Here is a 21,898-nt window from a genome sequence, read left to right as displayed (position 1 = left end):
CCTATGTTTCTTAACTCTGTCTTCTGTCTTAAGTGTAATAAAAAAACTTCTGTAAAACCCTTACTAACTATTTTTTTTTGTGATGTACCAGATATTGACGAATGTGAGACTGGTACTCATAACTGCCTCCCCGATTTTATCTGTCAGAATACTCCGGGATCTTTCCGTTGCCGACCCAAGCTACAGTGCATGAATGGGTTTATACAAGATGCGCTAGGCAACTGTATTGGTAAGACATATTATCACTTAAATAAATTCTTAGAGTTGTGCAAAGGCCAAGTTATTGCTGTACGGGTTCAGGTCTGAGTCTCCCACGTCAATCCTAATGCTGATGTTCATCTTTATATATTACATCATCTTTCTGCTCCCATTAAAAGTAGGATTTGATTATAAGGGATTTAGAATTCTAAGTCTGATTTTTCAATAGAAACTTAGGCAGTAGAAATCTAAGACCTGTTGACTTTCAATGAGACTTAGACACCCAGTCACTTAGGGTAAAATATTCAAAAGCATGTAAGTCTTTTTTTGTTTATCATGTGCGTCTAACATAGGATTTGTAAAAATATTAATTCGTTTTGACATACTTTCTCTCCCTTTATTCAAATGATTTTAAATAACCATAGACGTGTAGGGCTGGAAGGGATCTTGAGAAGTCATCAAGTCCAGCCCTCTGCAGTGAGGTGGGACCAAGTAAACTAGACCATTCTGGAAAGGTGTTTGTCCAACCTGTTGTTAAAAACCTCCAATGGTGGGGATTCCACAACCTCCTTTGGAAGCCTATTCCAGAGTTTAACTACCCTTGTAGTTAGACAGATTTTCCTAATATATGACTTAAATCTCCCTTGCTGCAGATTAAACCATTACTTCTTGTCCATCCTTCAGTGGACATCGAGAACGTTGTTTAGAACTGAAAGTCCAATGCTTGGCATTACTTTAGCATAAGTGTATCCTCTACAGTGGAATTCGCTTTTGCTGGTTTGTTCAGCTACATAGAACAGATATTGCTTTCCCAAGCCAGCTCCCATAATTCAGAGGAAAGAATTTTTTACCTTCAGAATTTTTACCACCTCAGGAAAAGAATGTAACGACCTGTCGGAATGATAATTAGGGCCAATTATAATGGGAGTGGAGTTTAATTTGAAGGACAGAATAAAAACTGTTAAGTTTTAGGGTATTAATACTTTGCATTCTAGGACTTGTGGGATCTAACCTGACAAACTAGAATTCTATAGATGTCAGAATAATTGGCTTTCAACAGACTTTAAATAGATTTGCCTGGTGTGTCCTACAAATCTATCCGCTCTTCTCATTATAGTAGTACTTCAAGTCCCAACTTAACTTTAAATTCCCTTAGCAGCATAGCCTGTTTTGGACTCGTGAAATCTGCTGAGCAACAGGATTTGCCAATTAGGTAGCATGCGATCAACTTTCCATTTTCCTTTCAACCTCCCTTCCTTTGCTGAAAACTGACATTTGAAAAACACAAGGCTGAAAACAAAATTATCCATGTATAAAATTACACTTGATAAAATGAAGCCAGTTCTGTATGGTCAGATAACTTATCCCTTAAAGACTAATCTCTGACATTTATAGGGGACAGATTCGCAGCTGGTGTAAATTGGTGTGGATCTGTTGGCTTCAGTGTACTAAACCAGTTTACACCAGCAGTGAATCTGGCACTTACAATGCCTTCCACAGTCCATCCTGAAGAATTCCCCGAACACTTCACATGGTGGTTGCAAAAACTATTCATCGAATGCTGCCCTGTGTTGTGATGAGCAGGAAGGAGAACAGGAACTTTCCTACCTTTCCAACCCACAGCTTCAAAGTAGGACACTCTCCTTGCACTCTTCAGAGCTGGTTGAAGCGTCTGCTGGTGCTCTGTGTCCAAGGGAATGAGGTCTGGTAGGTGGGTGCATGGCTCAGCAGCATAAGCTACAAGAATGGGGGGGGGTAAAGTGTACTCTGGGACAGATTCACCAATCCCACTCCTGCCCTGGCTATCCAGAGTCATTCAGCCCTAAGGTGGATACTCTGCTCTATTCCACACTAACTCTGGGATGGAAGCCATCAGCTCTTTGACAGTAAACCATAAAACCATAACACTACATAAGAATGTAGGATACAGAGTGAAGAAGGTGTTCGCCTGAAACTACAGGGGGAATTTTAGGCAGGCAATTATCTAAACTGAATTGGAATTTGGCTAGGATGCTGTACACTTATAGAAAGTGCTATGCCCACATGCTGTCCGGTCTTCATACCATTTCCCTGTTCTCACACAGCACACTGCCCCCTGTACCAGCATGCTGTAGCACTGATTACTAGACTACTACTGAAATTCTAACTTCAGCCATCACTATGTGCTGGGCTTTCCTTGGAAATTTCCTCTTTAAATACTTGGCAAGTCCTTACTCTGCTTAGCTGGTGATATGGCAAACTGAGGTGCTTTGGTCTCATGTAATTACATTTTAAGGGTCTCTTAAGTTTATAACATGTTTGTGAATGTATATGATATATGCTCCTCCCTGTCATAAAGTGAGCAAATGCCCATTTGTGGAGAATAGTACGGCATTACATGGGTGACAGAGAGATGGCTAGTTTGCAAATAAGCACTTCTACTCTTCAGTCTCTGTGCATAAGTGGTCGGTTACATCTTTGCTCATGTTTTTATTTTCTGCATATTGGGGAGATTTCCAAAGGCACAAATAGGAGTTATGCACCCAACTCCCATTGACTTTCACTGTTTGGGCATTACCTGCCCTTTATGTCTTTTCAAATCTCCCCCTTTGATATACTAAATTGTGCAAATGTGTGCCTGCTCTCAAGGGCTGGTTCCCAAGCTTTTAAGGGTGTAATGACAGTATCTTACCTTAAAATGTCTATAAACTGAGAACGGTTTTCTTTAATTGAATTTGTATGTCATCGTAGATATCAATGAGTGCCTAAGCATTAGCATGCCATGCCCAGTTGGACAGATGTGCATTAACACAGATGGCTCATATTCCTGCCAAAGAAATGTACCAAACTGTGGACGAGGTTATCATCTCAATGAAGAAGGAACAAGATGTGTAGGTGAGTAACAGAAATGGAGTAAAACTGTTAAATGAACACATGAATGTGCACACATCTACTTTTTAACCTAACTTGTCTGTTCCCTGCACTCAACCAAAGCCATTCTCATAACTACTTCCAAAGCCTACTCCTGACTCTCTTTTCTTGCTTCCCCTTACAAGCGATGGATTGCAAACAACCCCTCTCTCTCCTCCTTCAAATCACTCCTGAACCTCCATATTCTGTGCAGTTTGTGTGATAAGGACCATGCAGAATGGCATTGTCTGCTACTTGTATTAATGTACTGAAATAGTGTAGCAAGGATGATATTCACTCTGGTGCAGAAGACCAGCAAGAGGCCTCTGAGCCACTTATGTCCAACATAAACCATCATAACAGGTTTTAAAATCTTTAAATGATTATAAATTGTCACAGCTCCGTTGACTTCTTCAGTGAAGTTGTGACAATTTTATACCAGTTGAGGATCTGCCCCAATATATATCTACAGTGCTATATAAAAATTACTTTGCACAGTTCTTACATAGTGTCATCTTCGCTTTTTCTTTTGAGACCCACCATAGTGGTAATGGGATTTTAATCAAATAATTGAAACCCAGGAATTGAAGTTCAGGAGCTACTCAGTCAGTGTATATACCTCTAAATAAGTTGTCTTCCTACATTGGTTCCTCTTTCAAAACTTCAATGTAGCTCTTATGTATTTATTAAAAGAAAAAGCAAACTAATATGAAGCTTAGTAGATATGTGACTAATTAATTTACTTCTGATTTCCCTAAAGCTAATCAAATAGAACACAATGCAATGATCAAATTAAAGTTACAATTGAAATTTGATCAATGGTTCAAACTACCTGACTTCCCAGGCTTGTCAGACACCTCGCTGGCACCTGCCCTTACTGTGAGGAAGCCTTGTCTGTGCCTGCCGAGGCAACTCCCCAACTCCTTTGGCCATGGGCAACACAAGCCTTTCTCTCTAAGCCCTGCAGATCCAGCTCGTTTTCTACAGGCTAGTGATAGGTGCACTCTAACCCTTGAGCCTTCCGAGCATCTCTATGGCCTGTCCAGCCCCTGGTCCACGGGACACTCGCAGTATTCAGTGCTCCAGAGGAACAGTCATCCCAGCTTACCAGCTACACCTCAGCTCACCACTTTGCTTGACGCACAGCATTTAGATATGTTCACAGTGAAATCAAGCCTACGTTTATTTAACAAAGCTCAGAGATTCAAGTGATAGCGAGTAGAAGTGTTAGAAACAAATGGTTGTATATAAAATAAGATCGTAACATCCATTCTAGGGATTTGACTTAATTAACAAAATACTCTCATGTCTTGTAGAACGTTGCTCATCCAAAATCCTTGCAGCTCGTCACAATGAGATTGACTGTGACTCTCTTTTCATGAGACAGCCATGCCTCCTAGGTGAAGGATCCAATGTGTTTCTTTGCCCCACAAGATATATCTGCCCCATCCTTTGTTCTCGTTCATAAAGAGGATGCCCTCTGCTGTTTGCTTCATCCTGTGAATTTCTTCTCTTGTAGACTTCAGTCACTACTTTTGCCTGTGGCTCAGTATGCAAATAGGCCTCATACAATAGACAAATGACTAGATGGGAGATAAGAGTCTGCTGCCTCTTACCTGAAAGGAGCATTTGCAAAGTATGTCACCTTCTGGTGACCCACTTAAACACCAAGACCTTAAGAACATAATTTTTAGAATAGTTACATAACTCCTTAAATATTATCTGTACATACATTCTGCAATGATTATGATGACCGTGGGCTACTGGCTTTTGGTAGATACCTCACATGCCACCCTTTGGTGAACTATTATGCCTATATCTGACTCTCAGGATTCCTGTAAAATCCTGTGCCCTCTGCCAGTTGGTACCAAGAAGTCCCTGAATCACAGTAATTACATCGATTTATAAGGTAATACAAGAATTGCCTCAATGCTTCACAGAAAAGTTAAGGACACCTTTCTTTTAATATAATCAATTGCATTAAGAATCTGCTAAAAGCAGAAGTTGACTTTTGCCTTTGTTTTAAGGAAGTATAACTCTTGGAATGATTTCTTCCTAGCTTCCTACTTTGGTGTTCTGCCTTAAGTTTTTCTGCATATACACCCTAGATTAGACTCTGTTTAATTAGCTTATTTCCCTCCCTATATGACTGCAATGTCTGCATCTTTCTGACACTCTTACACAAATGCAGAAGTGATTCTTAAATCAGGCACTTAGAAGTTTTGGAATAACATACTTTTAATCCAAAATAATATCCTTGTAATTAGATAACAGGCTTGTGGGTTTTTTTAGGGTCTACCTAGGGAAAAGGTTAGTAACTGTCTTTGTAATGGAATACTGTCTGTCTTTGTAATGGAATACTGGAGAATTCAAATGGAATACTGGAGAATGCAAATTGAATTCTATAAAAAAGCACTCTCTCACCCTTTTTTTAGAGTGTCTAATTCACGTGACTAGTCTTAATTGAGAACTAGTTCTCGTGTCGCAGATAACTTGAGCTTTTTTTCATCTGCAAGGAGGTGGTCAGTCTATTTTTTCTCTTAGGGCTTGTCTTCACTACCGGGGAGATTGACCCTGCTGCAATTGATGCAGTAGGTGTTGATTTAACGGGTCTACTGAAGACCCACTAAATCAATGGTAGAAAACTCTCTGGTCGATTCCGGTACTCCAGCTACCTGAGAAAAGTAAGGTAAGTCAACCGGGGAGCTTGAGTAGTACTGTGCTACTGATGCAGCACAGTAAAGAGACTGGGGTAAGTCGACTTAAGCTACGTTATTCCTGTAGCTGGAGTAGTGTAACTTAGGTCGACTTACCCCGGTAGTGAAGACAAACCCTGAGTGATAGACTTCAGGCTTGGAGTCTTTCACTTCTCCTTTTCTGGAGGCTGGTCCAAAGAAGAGAGCTTGCTACAACTTCAGGTGGTGTTGGTGCAAGAGAGGCCCCCTTTTCCTTCTGCATGGTTAGACTTTTGTTTGGTTCAGTATCCCCTTGCTCTGCCTCAGGGATCATCCTTGTCCAATTAGAGATTCCAGCATGTTGGCTATAGCTCATTATGGGCCAGTAATTTGGAATCTTGAACTGAGGTCATAGTAGAAAATTCCAGTTTGAGGCGGACATTTTCTTGCAAAATCCATTCATGACCACAAGCAGATGTCCTCTTTGTAAGCAGGACATGTGGGAAGGATTTGACAATAGACTTCTGTCTAACAGAATAGGGCCCATTCTCACTTTGCTAAATATAATTAATGGTTGTTCATCATCAGTCACACTTGTGCATCTCCACTCGTTCCTTGTGACAGTTTGTAAGCATGACAAGGGAAAAGGGACTCGGGGGCAAGGAGGTGGGGGATAAGCCCAGGGTAAGTGCATGACCTACTCCAGTGCCATATCACCTAAAATCAAAGCCCCTTTAGCTTAGCATTTGATCAAATACAGTTATGCTGGCCCAAACTCAAATCCGGCCCACGTTCCCTACACCACACATAACATGGGATCCAAGGGATATTTGCTCTGTAATAATAATTTGCACTTGTAGGTCCTACTCCAGCTCTCACTGACGTCAAAGAGAGCCTTGGTATTGACTTCAATGGGAGCTGGATCATGCCTGTATGCCGTAGTGCCTTCCATCTCAAACACTTTACAAACACTGAGGTAAGAATTTTATTCTTGTTTTACAGATGGGTAAACTGAGGCAGGGAGCGTTACTAAAGGGTGTGGGACAGAACTGGCAGCAGAATTTACTGCTTTACCTCCACTCCTAATCTTTAACCTCAAGACCCTCCTTTCATTCATTTCTCTCTCCTTCTAGATGTGGATGAGTGTTCGTCACCTAACCAGCTATGTGGAGATGGTCATGTTTGTGTAAATTCTCCTGGCAGTTACCGTTGTGACTGCAGACTTGGCTATTATTTTGATGCTATCAGTCGAACTTGTATTGGTAAGTTCCACCTACTGACTCAAACTATATAAGCTCTTCTTAAACATTGTACTGTGGCATTTTATTTGGTTTTTTTTATTATTATTATTATTTTATTTAATGAAAAGGGTAATTTTATTAGTTGGTCACAAACTCTTTCATCTGAAAATGCATTAGAGTATTTCATGGTTTGTATAAGTCCAAAAATGTTTTAAAGAGCTATTGACATTTTGAAGAAAAGTACATTTGTATTGTTAAAATGTAATAACATTGAAAGGTAAGATCATGAGAGGGCGTGCATAATTGGTTTTATGATATTTATGATGTGCACCGAAAGTGAAAAAATTCTTTTAAAAGATCACAGAACAGCCTTCTTTTGCTTATCACATTTAGATACGCACCAGATATGATAAATAAAACCAGCTCTGTTTCCAGACTAACATTCTGAGAATTCATTCACTCATCAGTGTAAAACTTCAGTGCAGAGAATGAAAATCAAACTCCAATGATCAAATGGTGATTTGTTAGGCTGCTGCTCTAAAGCTAGTTTATACATTGGTTTCTATGCATATTTATCATTGTAGATGTTAATGAATGTAGACGCTACCCAGGTCGTCTCTGTGCTCACAAATGTGAGAATACTCCTGGATCCTACTACTGCAGCTGTACTATGGGCTTCAAACTTTCCACTGATGGCAGGTTATGCGACGGTAAGGATGCAATTTATGTAGGCTGAGTAGACAGAGAGAGAGAGAGAAGCAGAAAATGATGAAGAAAGATATTCAGTTTGTTTACTCTTCTTGTTTGGCTGATTCCTTTCTTTTGTCATAGACTAAATTAAACTGGCATAAGAAATGGGTCCACTGTAGTCATTTTCAAGGTGGAATACAAGTGTTGTGATTAAACAATACCATTGTAACTCACACTTCCGCTGTGTGGCGCTCTCTCCTCTAGTGACTGGATCACATAGAGGCTTGAGCCTACTACCGCCTTTCAACTAATAGGCCTGGGCTTGTTAGCTCAGGCAGAAGAGGCTCAGGCTTTTAGATCCACAAGCTGTAGGTTTGATTCTCGCTGCTGATCACGCACCCAGTGTTGGCACATTACGTGATGATGGGCAGCAACTTTCTAGGAGGTAGTAGTACATTGCAGGTTGCCTCCCATGTCACCGCCACACCACAGGCAGTACAGAGAGGATTGGGGGCTATCGCTTCGTCCTACCCCTTATTGCCAGCTTGCTCAGTGACACACATACTAATACATATTTTTGTGAGTCTTATTTAATAAAGGCATTTGATTAGTCCAGTATGAAGGTTTTTTGAAATTTAGGCCCCAATCCTGCAGGACTAGGAGCCACAAAGGCAGACACCTGTAGTGGTAAATATAGATAATTTTATGTCTTTCAGACTTAAATGAATGTGAGAACAACCCATGTAGCCAAGAATGTGCCAATGTGTATGGTTCCTATCAATGTTATTGTCGTCGGGGCTATCAACTTAGTGATATAGATGGAATCACGTGTGAAGGTAAGAAATACTTAATCAAAGGATGCAAAAAAGGCATCTCCTAAGATGGGAGAAGAGCATTCCTTTCTTATTTTTGCCATGACAACAGAGACGTTATAACAAAAAGAAACAACTCCACGTATCTTAAGTTTATGCCACTACAAAATAATATTTCAACGTTTGGTTCTCGTAGCTCTTCATAGGCAATTAAACGCTACCTGAGTTCTCATATAAGCCCACCCAGCCTCTGGAGGTATCTTGGCTTTCATGATATGAAGGCCAGAGAGAGTTTTTTTGTTTTTTGCTGAAATTTAGTTTGAGGCTTTTTGTACACATTGAAGTGGGCTCTGTACTTTTTGTACACAGTTTCAGCTGTGGAACTAAGTTGTTTGCACATTTTCATCATTGGAGAATCCTAGAGAACATTTAATAAATGTCTAAAAATTCTAGTTTAGTATTTTATTCATAACCCTTTTTCTGACAAGTTAAACACACATAAATAAGTCTTGCCCAAATATTTATCATAGGGAGGAAGTGTTGCCTAGTGGATAGAGCACTGGACAGGGACTCTCTTCACTGGGTTCTGTTCCCAGTTCTGCTGCTGGCTTGCTGGGTGATCTCAGGCAAATCACTTCAGGTCCCTGTGCCTCAATTGCCCCATCTGTAAATTGGGGATAATTATATTTACGTCCCTTGAAAAGTGCTTTGAGATCTGTGGATGAAAAGCACTAAGTTTTTTCTTTGTAAATAGACAATACAATGTTTTTGGCTTCTTGTTCTCTATATTGCCTTTGATTTTCCCCAGACTTCCCTTGTTACCTTTATGCAGTGGTTTTTGTCCCAGCCTGCTAATCTGAGTCACAAGCTAGTGGCTTGTTGAACCCAACACTATCATGAAGCAGTACAGCTGCTGCAAACTAGGTCAAGCTTCACGGGAGTTTAAAAAAATTGGTGGGGATTTCTTTTTCAGACATTGATGAATGTGCTTTACCTACTGGAGGACACATCTGTTCTTATCGATGTAGTAATGTTCCTGGAAGCTTTCAGTGCACCTGTCCTTCTCCTGGTTACAGATTGGCACCCAATGCACGGAACTGCCAAGGTATGTTCAGTAACTGTGCAGGAATATCTGACCAGATTGTTAGCTTGCGGAAAAATCTAATTACATTTTTAATTGGTGGGAAACATAAATGTGTCTGTCATATAGCCTTACAGACAATTTAGTAGATATCCTATGTCTACTAGAATTCAGTAGGGGCAAAACTAATAGTTCTATAATAATTAAATTGGATCCTATAGAAATTACTCTAAGACCCCAAAGGATGTAACAGAATACCCTTTCTACAGAATTTTTAAACCAGTCCATCAAACTCAGTAGAGAACTACATCCCAGCTAATGCTACAGAATGAAATGGGTTGGTTTAAGTATTTAATAAAAATATAATCACGCTCTATAAAATGTACAGGGTTTTTTCCATTTAGGGACTATGTGGGAGAAATAGCTAAATCTTTACAACAAAATATTATTCAGTTTTATGGGTAGGCACCAGAGCGAAGGTAAAGCACAGCTTTTCATGTTGATAAACCCAGACCTTTTGCCTGTTTCCCCTTATCTGTTCCTTCTAGCCAGCGAGAAAAGTGCATGGATTCTTCAGAGAGTGGTGCTTGCACTTAGTCCCAAGGACTAATACATTTGGCTGCCATACTGTCCCCATGCACAAAAGAAAGCATTTAGTTCACTTGACATACTCCCCTCTTCTGCTGCAGCGTAGTGCATTCATCTGCAAGGCCTCACCCTGTCCATATTTAAATTCCTCTAAATTAAAAGACCAACTTTTGCCATGCTGCCTACAGTGGATCAAGCTGACTTGTATATTTGTTCTTCCCTTTCCTCTGACTTCTACTTGTCTGTCTGGCCTTCAACCGTGAGCCCTTTGGGGAAGGAACTTACCTTCCTTGTATAAAAATTTTGGCATGTTACAGATGGTCTGATGAACCAATATTAAGTAGTAATGATAATCGGAGATAAATGCATGGATCAGGACACTTACAGCACACACACACATAGGGCTGGAGTCAAAGGAAGGGTAAATGTCAGACAATTTTGTTTCAACTTTTAATCTGAAAAAGCAAAGCGGCTTTTCTACCTATCCAGATGTTTGTAGCTTCCATCATCATAGTGTCCGAGCACCGCCTGTTACCTCTGCATGGCAACAGGCCTGCCAACCCACTTCCCTCCCACAAAGGCTGCTGAATATTTCTTTGCAGGCCTGCAGCCTCTCTATTACCCCCTGATTGCCTAGCGGTTTTTATTTTGGGGAGCAAGAGTTTTCTGTCAGCCTCTCTTATCTGGCCTCTGAGGCCAGCATCCGCCTGTTTGGTTGTTCCTCCAGCAGGAGTTGCTAGCCCCAGTGCTGTTGTTCCTATCCCTGCCACTGATGACACAACTCTTGCACTCAGTAGAAGACTGTGGGAGGGGCCATTGGGGCTCCAAATACCTTACATTTTGGTTGTTGACCAGAATTTGTCATTTATTAACCCTGCCATTTGCTTATAGAAAATACAAAAAACCCAACAGTCCTGCCATGTTTTACAATCTGAAAATCACATGTTCCAACATCCCTTTGATAAATCCACCCATCATTTATCCACCACCCCTGAGGAATACCCACTTGTGGAGTTTTTTTTTTTTTCTAGCCAGTAGTAAAATCATGTTGCTCCCCTGTATTGCATAGTAGCTAACATGTGAGCTTCTTCATCTGGGGCCTACAAGCAGAGGAAGGGCTTGTGTTTTTATCCCCTTTATCTTTTCCACTTGACAGATATCAATGAGTGTGTTGCAGAAACCCATAACTGTTTATTCAATGAGACCTGCTTTAACATCCAAGGCAGTTTTCGCTGTCTCTCTCTGGAATGCCCGGAAAATTATCGCAAATCGGGAGATATGTAAGTACATTCCATTTTCTAGTAGGCTGGCTTGATGGGCATCTCCCCAGGCCTAACGCCACCATCAATTAAGCATATTGTGGATCCTCCCAAATTTGTAATTCTCCAATCTGCCAACCCCATGAGTGGCACACAAAAAATTATGGTCTTTCTCCCACATGTGAGACAGGCTTATGGTTCTTGGATTAAAAGTCTTTAAGTCACAAATAACACCAAATGGAGAGAGAGAAACATACTCATTGACACCAAGTTGGATGCACAAGGTGATGTTATCAGCATAGGCTTCTGATGGACAGCCTGGTGGTGGAGGTCACGTTTAGCCTCAAGATTCCAACACTCCCACAGCTGGACTCGGGAGCTCCTTTCTTCCCTCAGATTGGCTAAGTCAAACCCTTTACCTGCTTTTATATTTCAGTGAAAGGTTCATTTTCGTTGCAGCTCCCCCTCTAAAGCCTTGTCTATAGTATGGACATTTTGCAAAAATTTCCCTCCCTGCTAACACCATTTCATCTCCACCACTGTTAGCAAGATTAGGAGCCCAGGTATAGAAGACCGGTTGGCTGCTACCAGTATTTGTTTCAGTTCGTGTTGCTCAGAAAAGGTCTGATCAGCATGGTGTATAAAATGCCACAGGCAGCTGGCAACCCATCGACACTGGCTGTAATGGTGCTAATGATAAGAAGAAATCTTTGCAAAATTTCTCTAGTGTAGACAAAGCTTATGGCTGCTCCAGGGCCGGACTCATTCTGGCTTCCTCCTCCTCCTTCCTATCTGCTTTATGGCAGCTCAACAATCAAGAGGTTCCTTCTGAAGGCCATGTGGTTGTTCCATAACCTTCCCAAGTGCATTTGCCCAGGTAAGTTTCTATTCTATCAGCTAGAGAGAGAGGCTGACATGCCACAGTGGTCATAAATCTGTTATTCCCTTCCCAATCAATGAGAAGACATGATTCCATCACATATCATGTCTCAGCTAAGATTTAATATTCTATGTCCCATCTGTGGAATGAGGCTAACACTTATCTACCTCATAGGAGTGTTGTGAGGATTAGTTTGTTAGTGTTTGCATCAAAGTCTAAAGATGCAAAGCGCTATATAAGTGACATGGTGGGTATTAATTTTATCATGACCAGGATGCTGTTGAGGGAGTTTCATATTAAGACCTTTATTTATAAAATATACACAACAGAAAGTTTACTAGTGTTTTGTGAAATGTCAATAATTACATTTATGTCAATAAACAACACTTAACAACAATAAACAAATATCAGTAAGCAACACTTGCCAAATAAATGAAGAAAGAATGCTTTGTGATACAGATTTCTTATTTCTTTTTTTGTTTAATTACATCCTAATTTGTAAAATTCACTCATTTGTAATAGGTTACTAAAGTGATTTAGCAAAGTTCTATGGTTATGAAAATTCTTGAGGTGTCAAGATTAATTTAAAAATAAACATGATACACAAACGCACATTGCATTCTTCTTTTAGTCTTTCTCCATTTGTCTTTCCCTTCCAAAAAATACTCTTATTAGTTTGTTGACTTTTGGCTAACTCACTTGCTTTCTTCTCTCTTTTTGCCTATGCTTGCAATAAAGCACACAACAATTTGTGACTTAAAGAACGAGTTCCTGTTAAATAGTCTCTGTGTCTGCTCACCTGTGGCAATCAGCAAACCTCTTAGTATCCAAGCTATAGGAAAAAACACACCCTTTTTTCAGTGGCAGTAGTAGGTCAGAATAGCCTCTCTATGGCTGATCCCTTTTGGAGGCAGCGAGTCTGTTTTGCCCACCTCAAATGGACTCATGGAGAGAGATTCCAGTGTATCCTGACATGGCCAGAAACCAGCTAGATCAGTTAGCCAGAAACCAGCATAAAGAATTAGTGGTCCAAAAACTTCCCTAGCTAATAGCTTTCAGGCCTGGGTTATGGAACGGGGCTATGTAATGGTGGTAGTGCTCATTGTTGTTTGTTAATAAACCTAAGTGATGTAATTCCATAAAATTATTCAGTGCTTCACAAGCACAGATTAAGACCTGTTTCCTGTCCTAAGGTGTTTATATCTTACTACCAAGAGAAACACAGGATACCACAGAACCGCACGTAGGGTGGAATGGCAAGAAGTTTATTTGAAATCTCTAAATCCCATTTGGAGTTATGCTTTGGGGTCTGCAAATGTAACAGACCCTTGAATGGGTTGTACAAGGAAAGAGATGTTCCTTGCACACTTCCTGGCACACCCATTTATGGGCTGTCAATTGTGAGAAACATGTGAACGTGTTCTCACTCCAGCCCACATTTCACTCTTACTGACTCCTCTTGCTGAACAGTCCATGATCTTGATATTGCTTTTGCTTGGGTACTTCATACTGACAGTGAACTTACTGAACCTCCCTTAACAAACTTTTTGTTTCTGAATTGCATAACAGTTAGGGTCTCTGTGTGACAATTAATTCAAACATTGGTAATCGCAAAGCTAAGGGAAAGAAATGGTTATGGCTGTTTACCAGACGTTTATGCTACATCAAGCTAGGACTATATATATATATTATATTTATTAATTATTATTATTTATTAAAAGTTAACCATCATTTCCCATTATTCAGAACTTTTTTTCAGTTGCTTATAACTTTGTCAAACTTTAACTCTTTGGGCTAAAATTTGCCATGCCAGGCATCTTTCCAAAACCTTCAGTGTGAGGCAATTTCAGTCAAAATGGTTCAGCTGTTTCCATGTATAAGGAGAGGGGGAGAAATCATTGTGTGACTGCGTTTAAAAAAAAGTCCGACCTTTTCTTTGAACAGCTCTAGCACTACCATGCTTTGGAGCAGGGACTTGAAATGTGTCAGGGATGTGCCTTTTACTATCCCCATGAGAATCCACCAGAATTTGGCCAAGTTATAAGCCTTTGAAAACTTGCAGTTCACATGTGCTCAGTAGTGTTGTCTTTGATTTTTAGCAGCTAAAATCTCTGAAGATTCCATCCTCACTGAGCATGCTCCATCCCCTCTGAGCAGTTAGTGCTGACCAGACTCTGCTTGCGCTATCCCTACAGATGGCTGAGCATGCTCCAGCCCAGGGCTACAGTTGGAGGCTCAGAAGGTCTTACCCTGTAATGGCTGTTCCCAACTGCTCTGGGGTGAGGTGGGACTTGAACTGAGAGCAAGGAGCTTGTATCTGCTGTGCTCTCAATGACCCCTTGCACACACACCCCCTGCACACACACTCATGCCAAGGCGGTACGGAGAAGGAAGCTATCTGATTCTAATGCGGGGGGGGAGTTTCATCGAGGGGGGTGGCAAAAGAGCAGATTGGGACAAGGAGTCTGGAGAGGTGTAGGGAGAGAAACTATACCTGACTGGGTGAGGTGGGGACTGGGAGCAGAGTAGGGGAGGCTGGGATTGGGAGCTGAGGGGAAGAGATTGGAACTGGTTAAGCAAGAAAACTGGGCGGGGGAGGTGGAGTGTAGACTGGGAGTGGAAGCTGGTGAGGGAAATAGAGGGGATAGGGGAGGAGTGGGACTGGGATCCAGTTGGCTGTGGGCAGGGGTGCCCTGGGATCAGATGAGGAATTTACAGGATTGAGCAACCAGTATCACTGGGAAAGAACTAGGACTAAGAGACTACGGTTGGATGAGGAACCCAAGGAGAGAGACTAGGACTGCGAGCCACTGGGTGGGGGGGAATGGGGCTGGCTGAACAATGAGACTGGGACTAGGTATGCAGAGGGGGAGAGTGAAATTCAGACAGCAAGCCCAGAGAGGGAACACCAGTACTGAGGAGATTGGGACTGAGATGAGAAGCCTTCAAGACTGGAGACTGAGACTGGGCAGGAAAGGAGAATGGAACTGGAACAAAGAGCTGGGGGTGGAGAATAGACAGGGCTGGGACAGGCTGGAAAGGACAGGGCAGAGGGGGTCACACTTGTGGGAAACAGGCAGAAGAATCTGAGCCCGCTAAAGCAAACCCCTTTACAGAGTCTGGTGTGGAACCCAAGTTGCCTGAGTCTTGTCTTATTCCCCTGCTGTCAGCAAATGTATGTGAAACCCAATGTCTGTGTGTCGTCCCCCTCTAGTCCTGGGCCCCAGAGAGTATGATAATGTATTACTGCCATCAGTTACTCTATAAGCTGAAGTGACAGAGGTCTGTGGGGTGGATATAAAGGGTCCCAACTTGCAGATGAACCATGCGGGTGTCAGTATGATACCACACGATGGAATTTATTTTTTCAATTTGCTTTTCTAAAAACCTAGGAAATTGCCACAATAAACCTCATTAAAAGACCATTATTAAGGTTGCAAAGTCAAGCATTCCAAAAATCAGGAGATGCCAGAAAGAAAGTTGCACAGGCATTATGAGTAAGGTTGCAGGTTTGTCATGGAAGTCACGGATTCTGTGACCTCCATGACTTCTGCAGGGCTGACGCACTTGGCTTGGCGCAGCTCAGGCAGCCTCTGCACCAGTCGCACTGGCTGCTGCTGGGGCAGTCTCGGGCCACTGTGCCCCTCCCCCTAGAAGCAGCAGAGGTTGGGAGGGAGCAGGAGGTTGGGGCCCGGGACGGGATGAGGCGGGTCCTGGGCAGCGCTTACCTGGGGGCTTCCCCAGAAGCAGCAACATCCCCCTCGCTCAGCTGCTAGGCGGAGGCATGGCCAGGCAGCTCTGTGCGCTGCCTCCGCCCAGAACGCTGGTTTCGCAGCGACCGTTGGCCAGGAACTGCAGCCAATTGGGAGCTGCAGGGGCGATGCCTGCAGGCAGAGGTGGCCATGCCTCCGCCTAGCAGCTGAGTGAGGGGGATGTCGCCGCTTCCAGGGAGCCCCCAGGTAAGCACGACCCAGAGCCCACCGTCCCGGGCCCCTGCCCCCTCCCACACCCAAACTCTGCTGCTGTTGGGGAGGGAGGCGCGGAGCCAGATAGGAAGCCTGCTGGCCCCACCAACCCCTCCTTCAACCCCTGCACCAGTGGAAATCCTGGGCAGTGTGCTGCTGCTCGCCCCCTCCCCCCAGCAGCCAGGCTGCCCGCCCTCAGGCTCCACCTCCCAAGTTTTAGTCAGGGGTATATAGTAAAAGTCATGGATTGGTCATGGGCCGTGATTTTTTTTTTTTTTTGTTTACTGCCTGTGACCTGTCCATGAATTTTACTAAAAATTAGGACTGTCAATTTATTGCAGTTAACTCACGCGATTATCTCAAAAAAAATTAACTGCGATTTAAAAAATTAAATGCGATTAATCGCACTGTTAAACAATAGAATACCAATTGAAATTTATTAAATATTTATGGATGTTTTTCTAAATTTTCAAATATATTGAATTCTATTACAACACAGTACAAAGTGTACAGTGCTCACTTTATATTTTTTTTATTACAAATATTTGCACTGTAAAAATGATAAAAGAAATAGTATTTTTCAATTCACCTCATACAAGTACTGCAGTGCAGTTTCTTTATCGTGAAACTGTAACTTACAAATGTAGATTTTTTTAATTACATAACTGCACTCAAAAATAAAACAACGTAAGACTTCAGAGCCTACAAGTCCACTTAGTCCTACTTCTTGTACAGCCAATCGCTAAGACAAAGAAGTTTGTTTACATTTACGGGAAAATGTAAACAACTGCCGACTGCTTTTTATTTACAATATCACCTGAAAGTGAGAACAGGCTTTCGCATGGCACCTTTGTAGCCAGCATTGCAAGGTATTTACGTGGCAGATATGCTAAACATTCATGTGCCCCTTCATGCTTTGGCCACCATTGCAGAGGACATGCTTCCATGCTGATTATGCTCAATTAAAAAAAAATGCGTTAATTAAATTTGTAACTGAACTCCTTGTCTCCTGCTCTGTTTTACTCGCATTCTGCCATATATTTCATGTTCTAGCAGTCTCAGATGATGACCCAGCACGTTTGTTTTAAGAACACTTTCACAGCAGATTTGACAAAACGCAAAGAAGGTCCCAATGTGAGATTTTTGAAGGATAGCTACAGCACTCGACCCAAGGTTTAAGAATCTGAAGTGCCTTCCAAAATCTGAGAGGGACAAGGTGTGGAGCATTCTCTCAGATGTCTTAAAAAAGCAACACTCCGATGCGGAAACTACAGAACCCAAACCACCAAAAAAGAAAATCAGCTTTCTCCTGGTGGCAACTGACTCAGATGATGAAAATGAACATGTGTCGGTCCACTCTGCTTTGGATCGTTATCGAGCAGAACCCATCATCAGCATGGATGCATATATTCTGGAATGGTGGTTGAAGCATTAAGGGACATACGAATCTTTAGCGCATCTGGCACGTAAATATCTTGCGATGCTGGCTACAACAGTGCCATGCGAACGCCTGTTCTCCCTTTCAGGTGACACTGTAAGCAAGACATGGGGAGCATTATCTCCTGCAGATTGTAACCAAACTCGTTTGTCTGAGCAATTGGCTGAAGTAGGACTGAGTGGACTTAAGGGTTCTAAAGTTTTTCATTGTTTTATTTTTGAATGCGGTTATTTTTTGTACAGAAGTTCAACTTTCATGATAAAGAGATTGCACTACACTACTTGTATTAGGTGAATTGAAATATACCATTTCTTTTGTTTTTTACAGTGCAAATATTTGTAATAAAAATAAATATAAATAAGCACTCTACACTTTGTATTCTGTGTTGTAATCAAAATCATTATATTTGAAAATATAGAAATATAGAAAATCCAAACATATTTAAATAAATGGTATTCTATTATTAACAGAGTGATTAATCGCGCTATTAATCATGATTAATTTTTTTAATCGTTTGACAGCCCTACTAAAAATATCCGTGACTAAAATGTAGCCCTAATTATGTCTTTAATTACATGATCACATACTATTTTTTCCACAGGACCCTTGCCTCATTAAGTGCACAGAATGGACCTGCTCTGGGGATAAATCAGGGTTGTGAGATAAAGGAGGCAGTTGTCAGTAGGACCCCTGCCTCATTTTTGCAGAGGTTAGAAGGTGTAAAATAAATGAAACTGGGGACTCTGGAGGAAGAGAAAAGAGGATCTCATAATGAAGGCAGTTGAAAGATCCCATGGAGTACTGGATTCTATCCCTGCCTCTGCCACAGTTCCTATGTGATGCTAGGCAAACTAAACATTTTGCACAGGGTCACTAATAGTGTGTTCCTTTGTTTTCTCAGTGCCTGACTAGAGACCCTGGGGTCTGATTTGTAGAACAGCTGCGCACTCACAGCTGCATCTGAAGTGAATGGGAACTGTGCTTTGAACACATGGAGTACTGTATAATGCTACGTACCTTGAAAAATCAAAACTAGTCATTTCAAATTGGGCACCTAAAATTACTGGAAACTTTTTTTCTTGAATCTCTCTGTGCTCCCCATAAGTAAAATGGAAATAATACCACTCTCTCACCACACAAGGGAGTTTTGAAGATATATTAATGTTTGTGAAGCACTCAGATATTATAAAAAGAACAAGAGTACTTGTTTCACCTTAGAGACTAACACATTTATTTGAGTATAAGCTTTCATGGGCTACAGCCCACTTCATCGGATGCTTAGAATGGAACATATAGTAAGAAGGTTACACACACACACACACACACACACACACACACACACACACACACACACAAACCTACAGAGAACATGAAAAGGTGGAAGCTGCCATACCAACTGTAAGAGGCTAATTAATTAAGATGAGCTATTATCAGCAGGAGGAAAAAAGACTTTTGTAGCGATGATCAAGATGGCACATTTAGACAGTTGACAAGAAGGTGTGAGGATACTTAACATGGGGAAATGGAAGTGGGCTGTAGCCCACGAAAGCTTACGCTTAAATACATTTGTTAGTCTCTAAGGTGCCACAAGTACTCCTGTTCTTTTTGCGGGTACAGACTAACATGGCTGCTACTCTGAAACCTGTCGGATATTATAGTGATGAGTGCTATAGAAAAACCCCATGAGGGAATTAATAATTCTGTCTTCAGAGCAGGGTTTGAATAGCGTGCAGTAAATAAGGCCTAAGGCCACACACTGAACAGTGGGGAGAAAACAAAATATTGAATACCTGATCATTCTGTGAGCACCGTCTAGCCCGTGCACTGAATGAGGCAGGGAGGTGACAGTTATTTTTTTTAAAGTTTATGAAATTTTGGAAACAATTTATTGTAACATCACAAGAATCAGGAAGCTGAAAGCTGAGCAAGTGAGATGGAAGGGCTTTTTTAATCAGACTGTTGAGAAGTTTTTGGTTTTCTGTTTGCTTTTGTAAAAACCTATTTGCTTCCAAAGACTAACAGACATTTTGGAGAAAGGACATCCTTGTTAAAGACTCAGTAACTCACACCTTTCATTAGGTGGAAGAGCTGACCATATGCATGTTCTGAGACACACACAACTTCCCCATCCCAAGGTCTTGCATCAAAATCAGGGCAAGCCAGATTTGATATGACTGATGCTTTAAAGGCACAAAGCTAGCAGGGAAAAATCTTTGTTTAAATGTCTTGCACAAGGTCAAACAAGCCCATGGCATAGTTGAAAATAGAACTCAAGTGTTCTGATGCTTTGTCCTGCGTTCTAATTACATTACAAGCTTTTCCAGTCTGCATTTGGCTCTCTAATATACCTGGTTATTATGTATGTATGAAATGTATCTGGCTCTAATGTATCTGGCTATTATGAAACAACTCACCTAATGAGTTATTTATCAACTCAGTGTTAGGATTATGTGCATTATTTTGCATTTACTATGATCCCAACTACACATACAAAATAATGGGGTCTAAATTAGCAGTTACCACTCAAGGAAGAGATCTGGAATCACTGAGCAGATGTTTTCAGAGAACTATCCACAATGTGCAGGGGCAGTCCAAAAAAAAAACCCCTTGTCAATGTTAGGAACTGCTTGGAAAGGGGTAGATAAGAAAATGCCATAATGCTACTTTATAAATCCATGGTATGCCCACACCTTGGATATTGCACGTAGTTCTGGTCACCCCATCTCCATAAAGATATATTAGAATTGAAAAAAGACAGAATTGCAACAAAAATTATTAGGAATATGGAACAGCTTCCATAGGAGGAGAGATTAAAAAGACTGGGACTGTTCATCATAGAAAAGAGATGACAAAGGGGGGATATGATAGAGATCTATAAAATCATGAATGGTGTGGAGAAAGTGAATAAGAAAGTGTTTTTTACCCCTTTACATAACACAAGAACCAGGTGTCACCCACTGACATTACAGTGCACCCCTTTATTAAGAATCACATCTGTCCTGAATTATTTTATTCTTATACATGGTTGATTCTTACAAGTGGAGTATTTTAGTTAGTATAGAAATGATTTCGTCCCAGTGGTTTCAATCACTATATGCAGTTGATTCTTATATCACTGATTCTTATAAATGGAGTGCACTTTAATAGGCTGTAGGTTTACAAACAAACATAGGGAAGTACTACTTCATACCACACACAGTCAACCTGTGGAACTCATTGCCAGAGAATGTCGTGAAGGCCAAAAGTATAAATGGGTTCAGAAAAGAATTAGCTAAATTCATCAAGGATAGGTTCATCAATGGCTATTAACCAAGCTTGTCAGAGACGCAGCCCCATGCTCTGTGTCCCTAAATCTTTGACTGTCAGAAGCTAGGACTGGATGACAGGGGATAGACCATTCAATAAATTGCCCCATTCCCTTCATTCCCTTTGAAGGTCCTGACACTGTTGGAAGTCGGGATACTGGGCTAGATGGACCATTGGTCTGACCCAATATGTCCATTCTTTTGTTTTTAAATAAGCTCTCTAGTGAACACAGAGTGGCAGATAGTAAGAACCCAAGTTATTTCAGGTTGGCATAAACACCCTTTCAAACTCTCCACCCAAACAAACAAGTAAAAGTTTTTTTGATGTTATGCTCTTTAGTATTGTTCTGAGCTGAGTCTACCCACTTGGTCAAACCATGCCCAATGTCTGGTGACTCTTCCAACTCAAATAGTGAAGACATGAGGATATAGCAATATGCTTGTGTAGAGGACTCTAACATGCCTCTATTGAGTGCAGAGATTGATATGCACCCTATAAACACACAAACACAGAGCCAATTTCAGCACCGGTTGTATCACTAGGTCCTTCATTCAGCATATTGATATGGGTTCTATTTCTGGAATAAATTCCAGAGCCGTAGATCCATTGCTGAGTACAAAGCCTTACATCAAAAGATCTGGATACTCTCTCATCAGTGCATGAGGACTTTATGTACTTAACTCTTTTCATCATAATTGTATAAGTAGCCTTTGTATCAAGGGAAAGCCAGACTCAGAAACTAAGAACATCACAACAATTTCTCTTCTAACAATGTCCTTGATATAGAATACTTTATTATTTCCTTAAAAATGAAGTCTCTTTATTGTTTGGCAGAGCATTTATTCTTTAAAGAACCAATATTTTGCACACAAAAAC

The 21,898-nt window shown here is 41.2% G+C and overlaps 1 protein-coding gene across 2 annotated transcripts in view; it reads left to right on the top strand.

The window, feature by feature from the left end:
- Nucleotides 1-21,898, top strand: part of FBLN1 (fibulin 1) — a 103,613-nt gene that overhangs the window by 40,269 nt on the left and 41,446 nt on the right. For both annotated transcript variants that reach the window (XM_048824742.2, XM_048824750.2), the window contains exons 8-14: nucleotides 92-229; nucleotides 2,929-3,072; nucleotides 6,896-7,024; nucleotides 7,588-7,713; nucleotides 8,410-8,529; nucleotides 9,479-9,610; nucleotides 11,331-11,454. In XM_048824742.2, coding sequence (XP_048680699.1) covers nucleotides 92-229; nucleotides 2,929-3,072; nucleotides 6,896-7,024; nucleotides 7,588-7,713; nucleotides 8,410-8,529; nucleotides 9,479-9,610; nucleotides 11,331-11,454 — 913 coding nt within the window. The remainder of the gene's footprint in view (nucleotides 1-91; nucleotides 230-2,928; nucleotides 3,073-6,895; nucleotides 7,025-7,587; nucleotides 7,714-8,409; nucleotides 8,530-9,478; nucleotides 9,611-11,330; nucleotides 11,455-21,898) is intronic.

Source organism: Caretta caretta, chromosome 1, assembly GCF_965140235.1.
Source record: "Caretta caretta isolate rCarCar2 chromosome 1, rCarCar1.hap1, whole genome shotgun sequence".
In the NCBI taxonomy this organism is placed as follows: domain Eukaryota; kingdom Metazoa; phylum Chordata; order Testudines; family Cheloniidae; genus Caretta; species Caretta caretta.
This window is presented reverse-complemented; position numbering and strand designations above follow the sequence as displayed.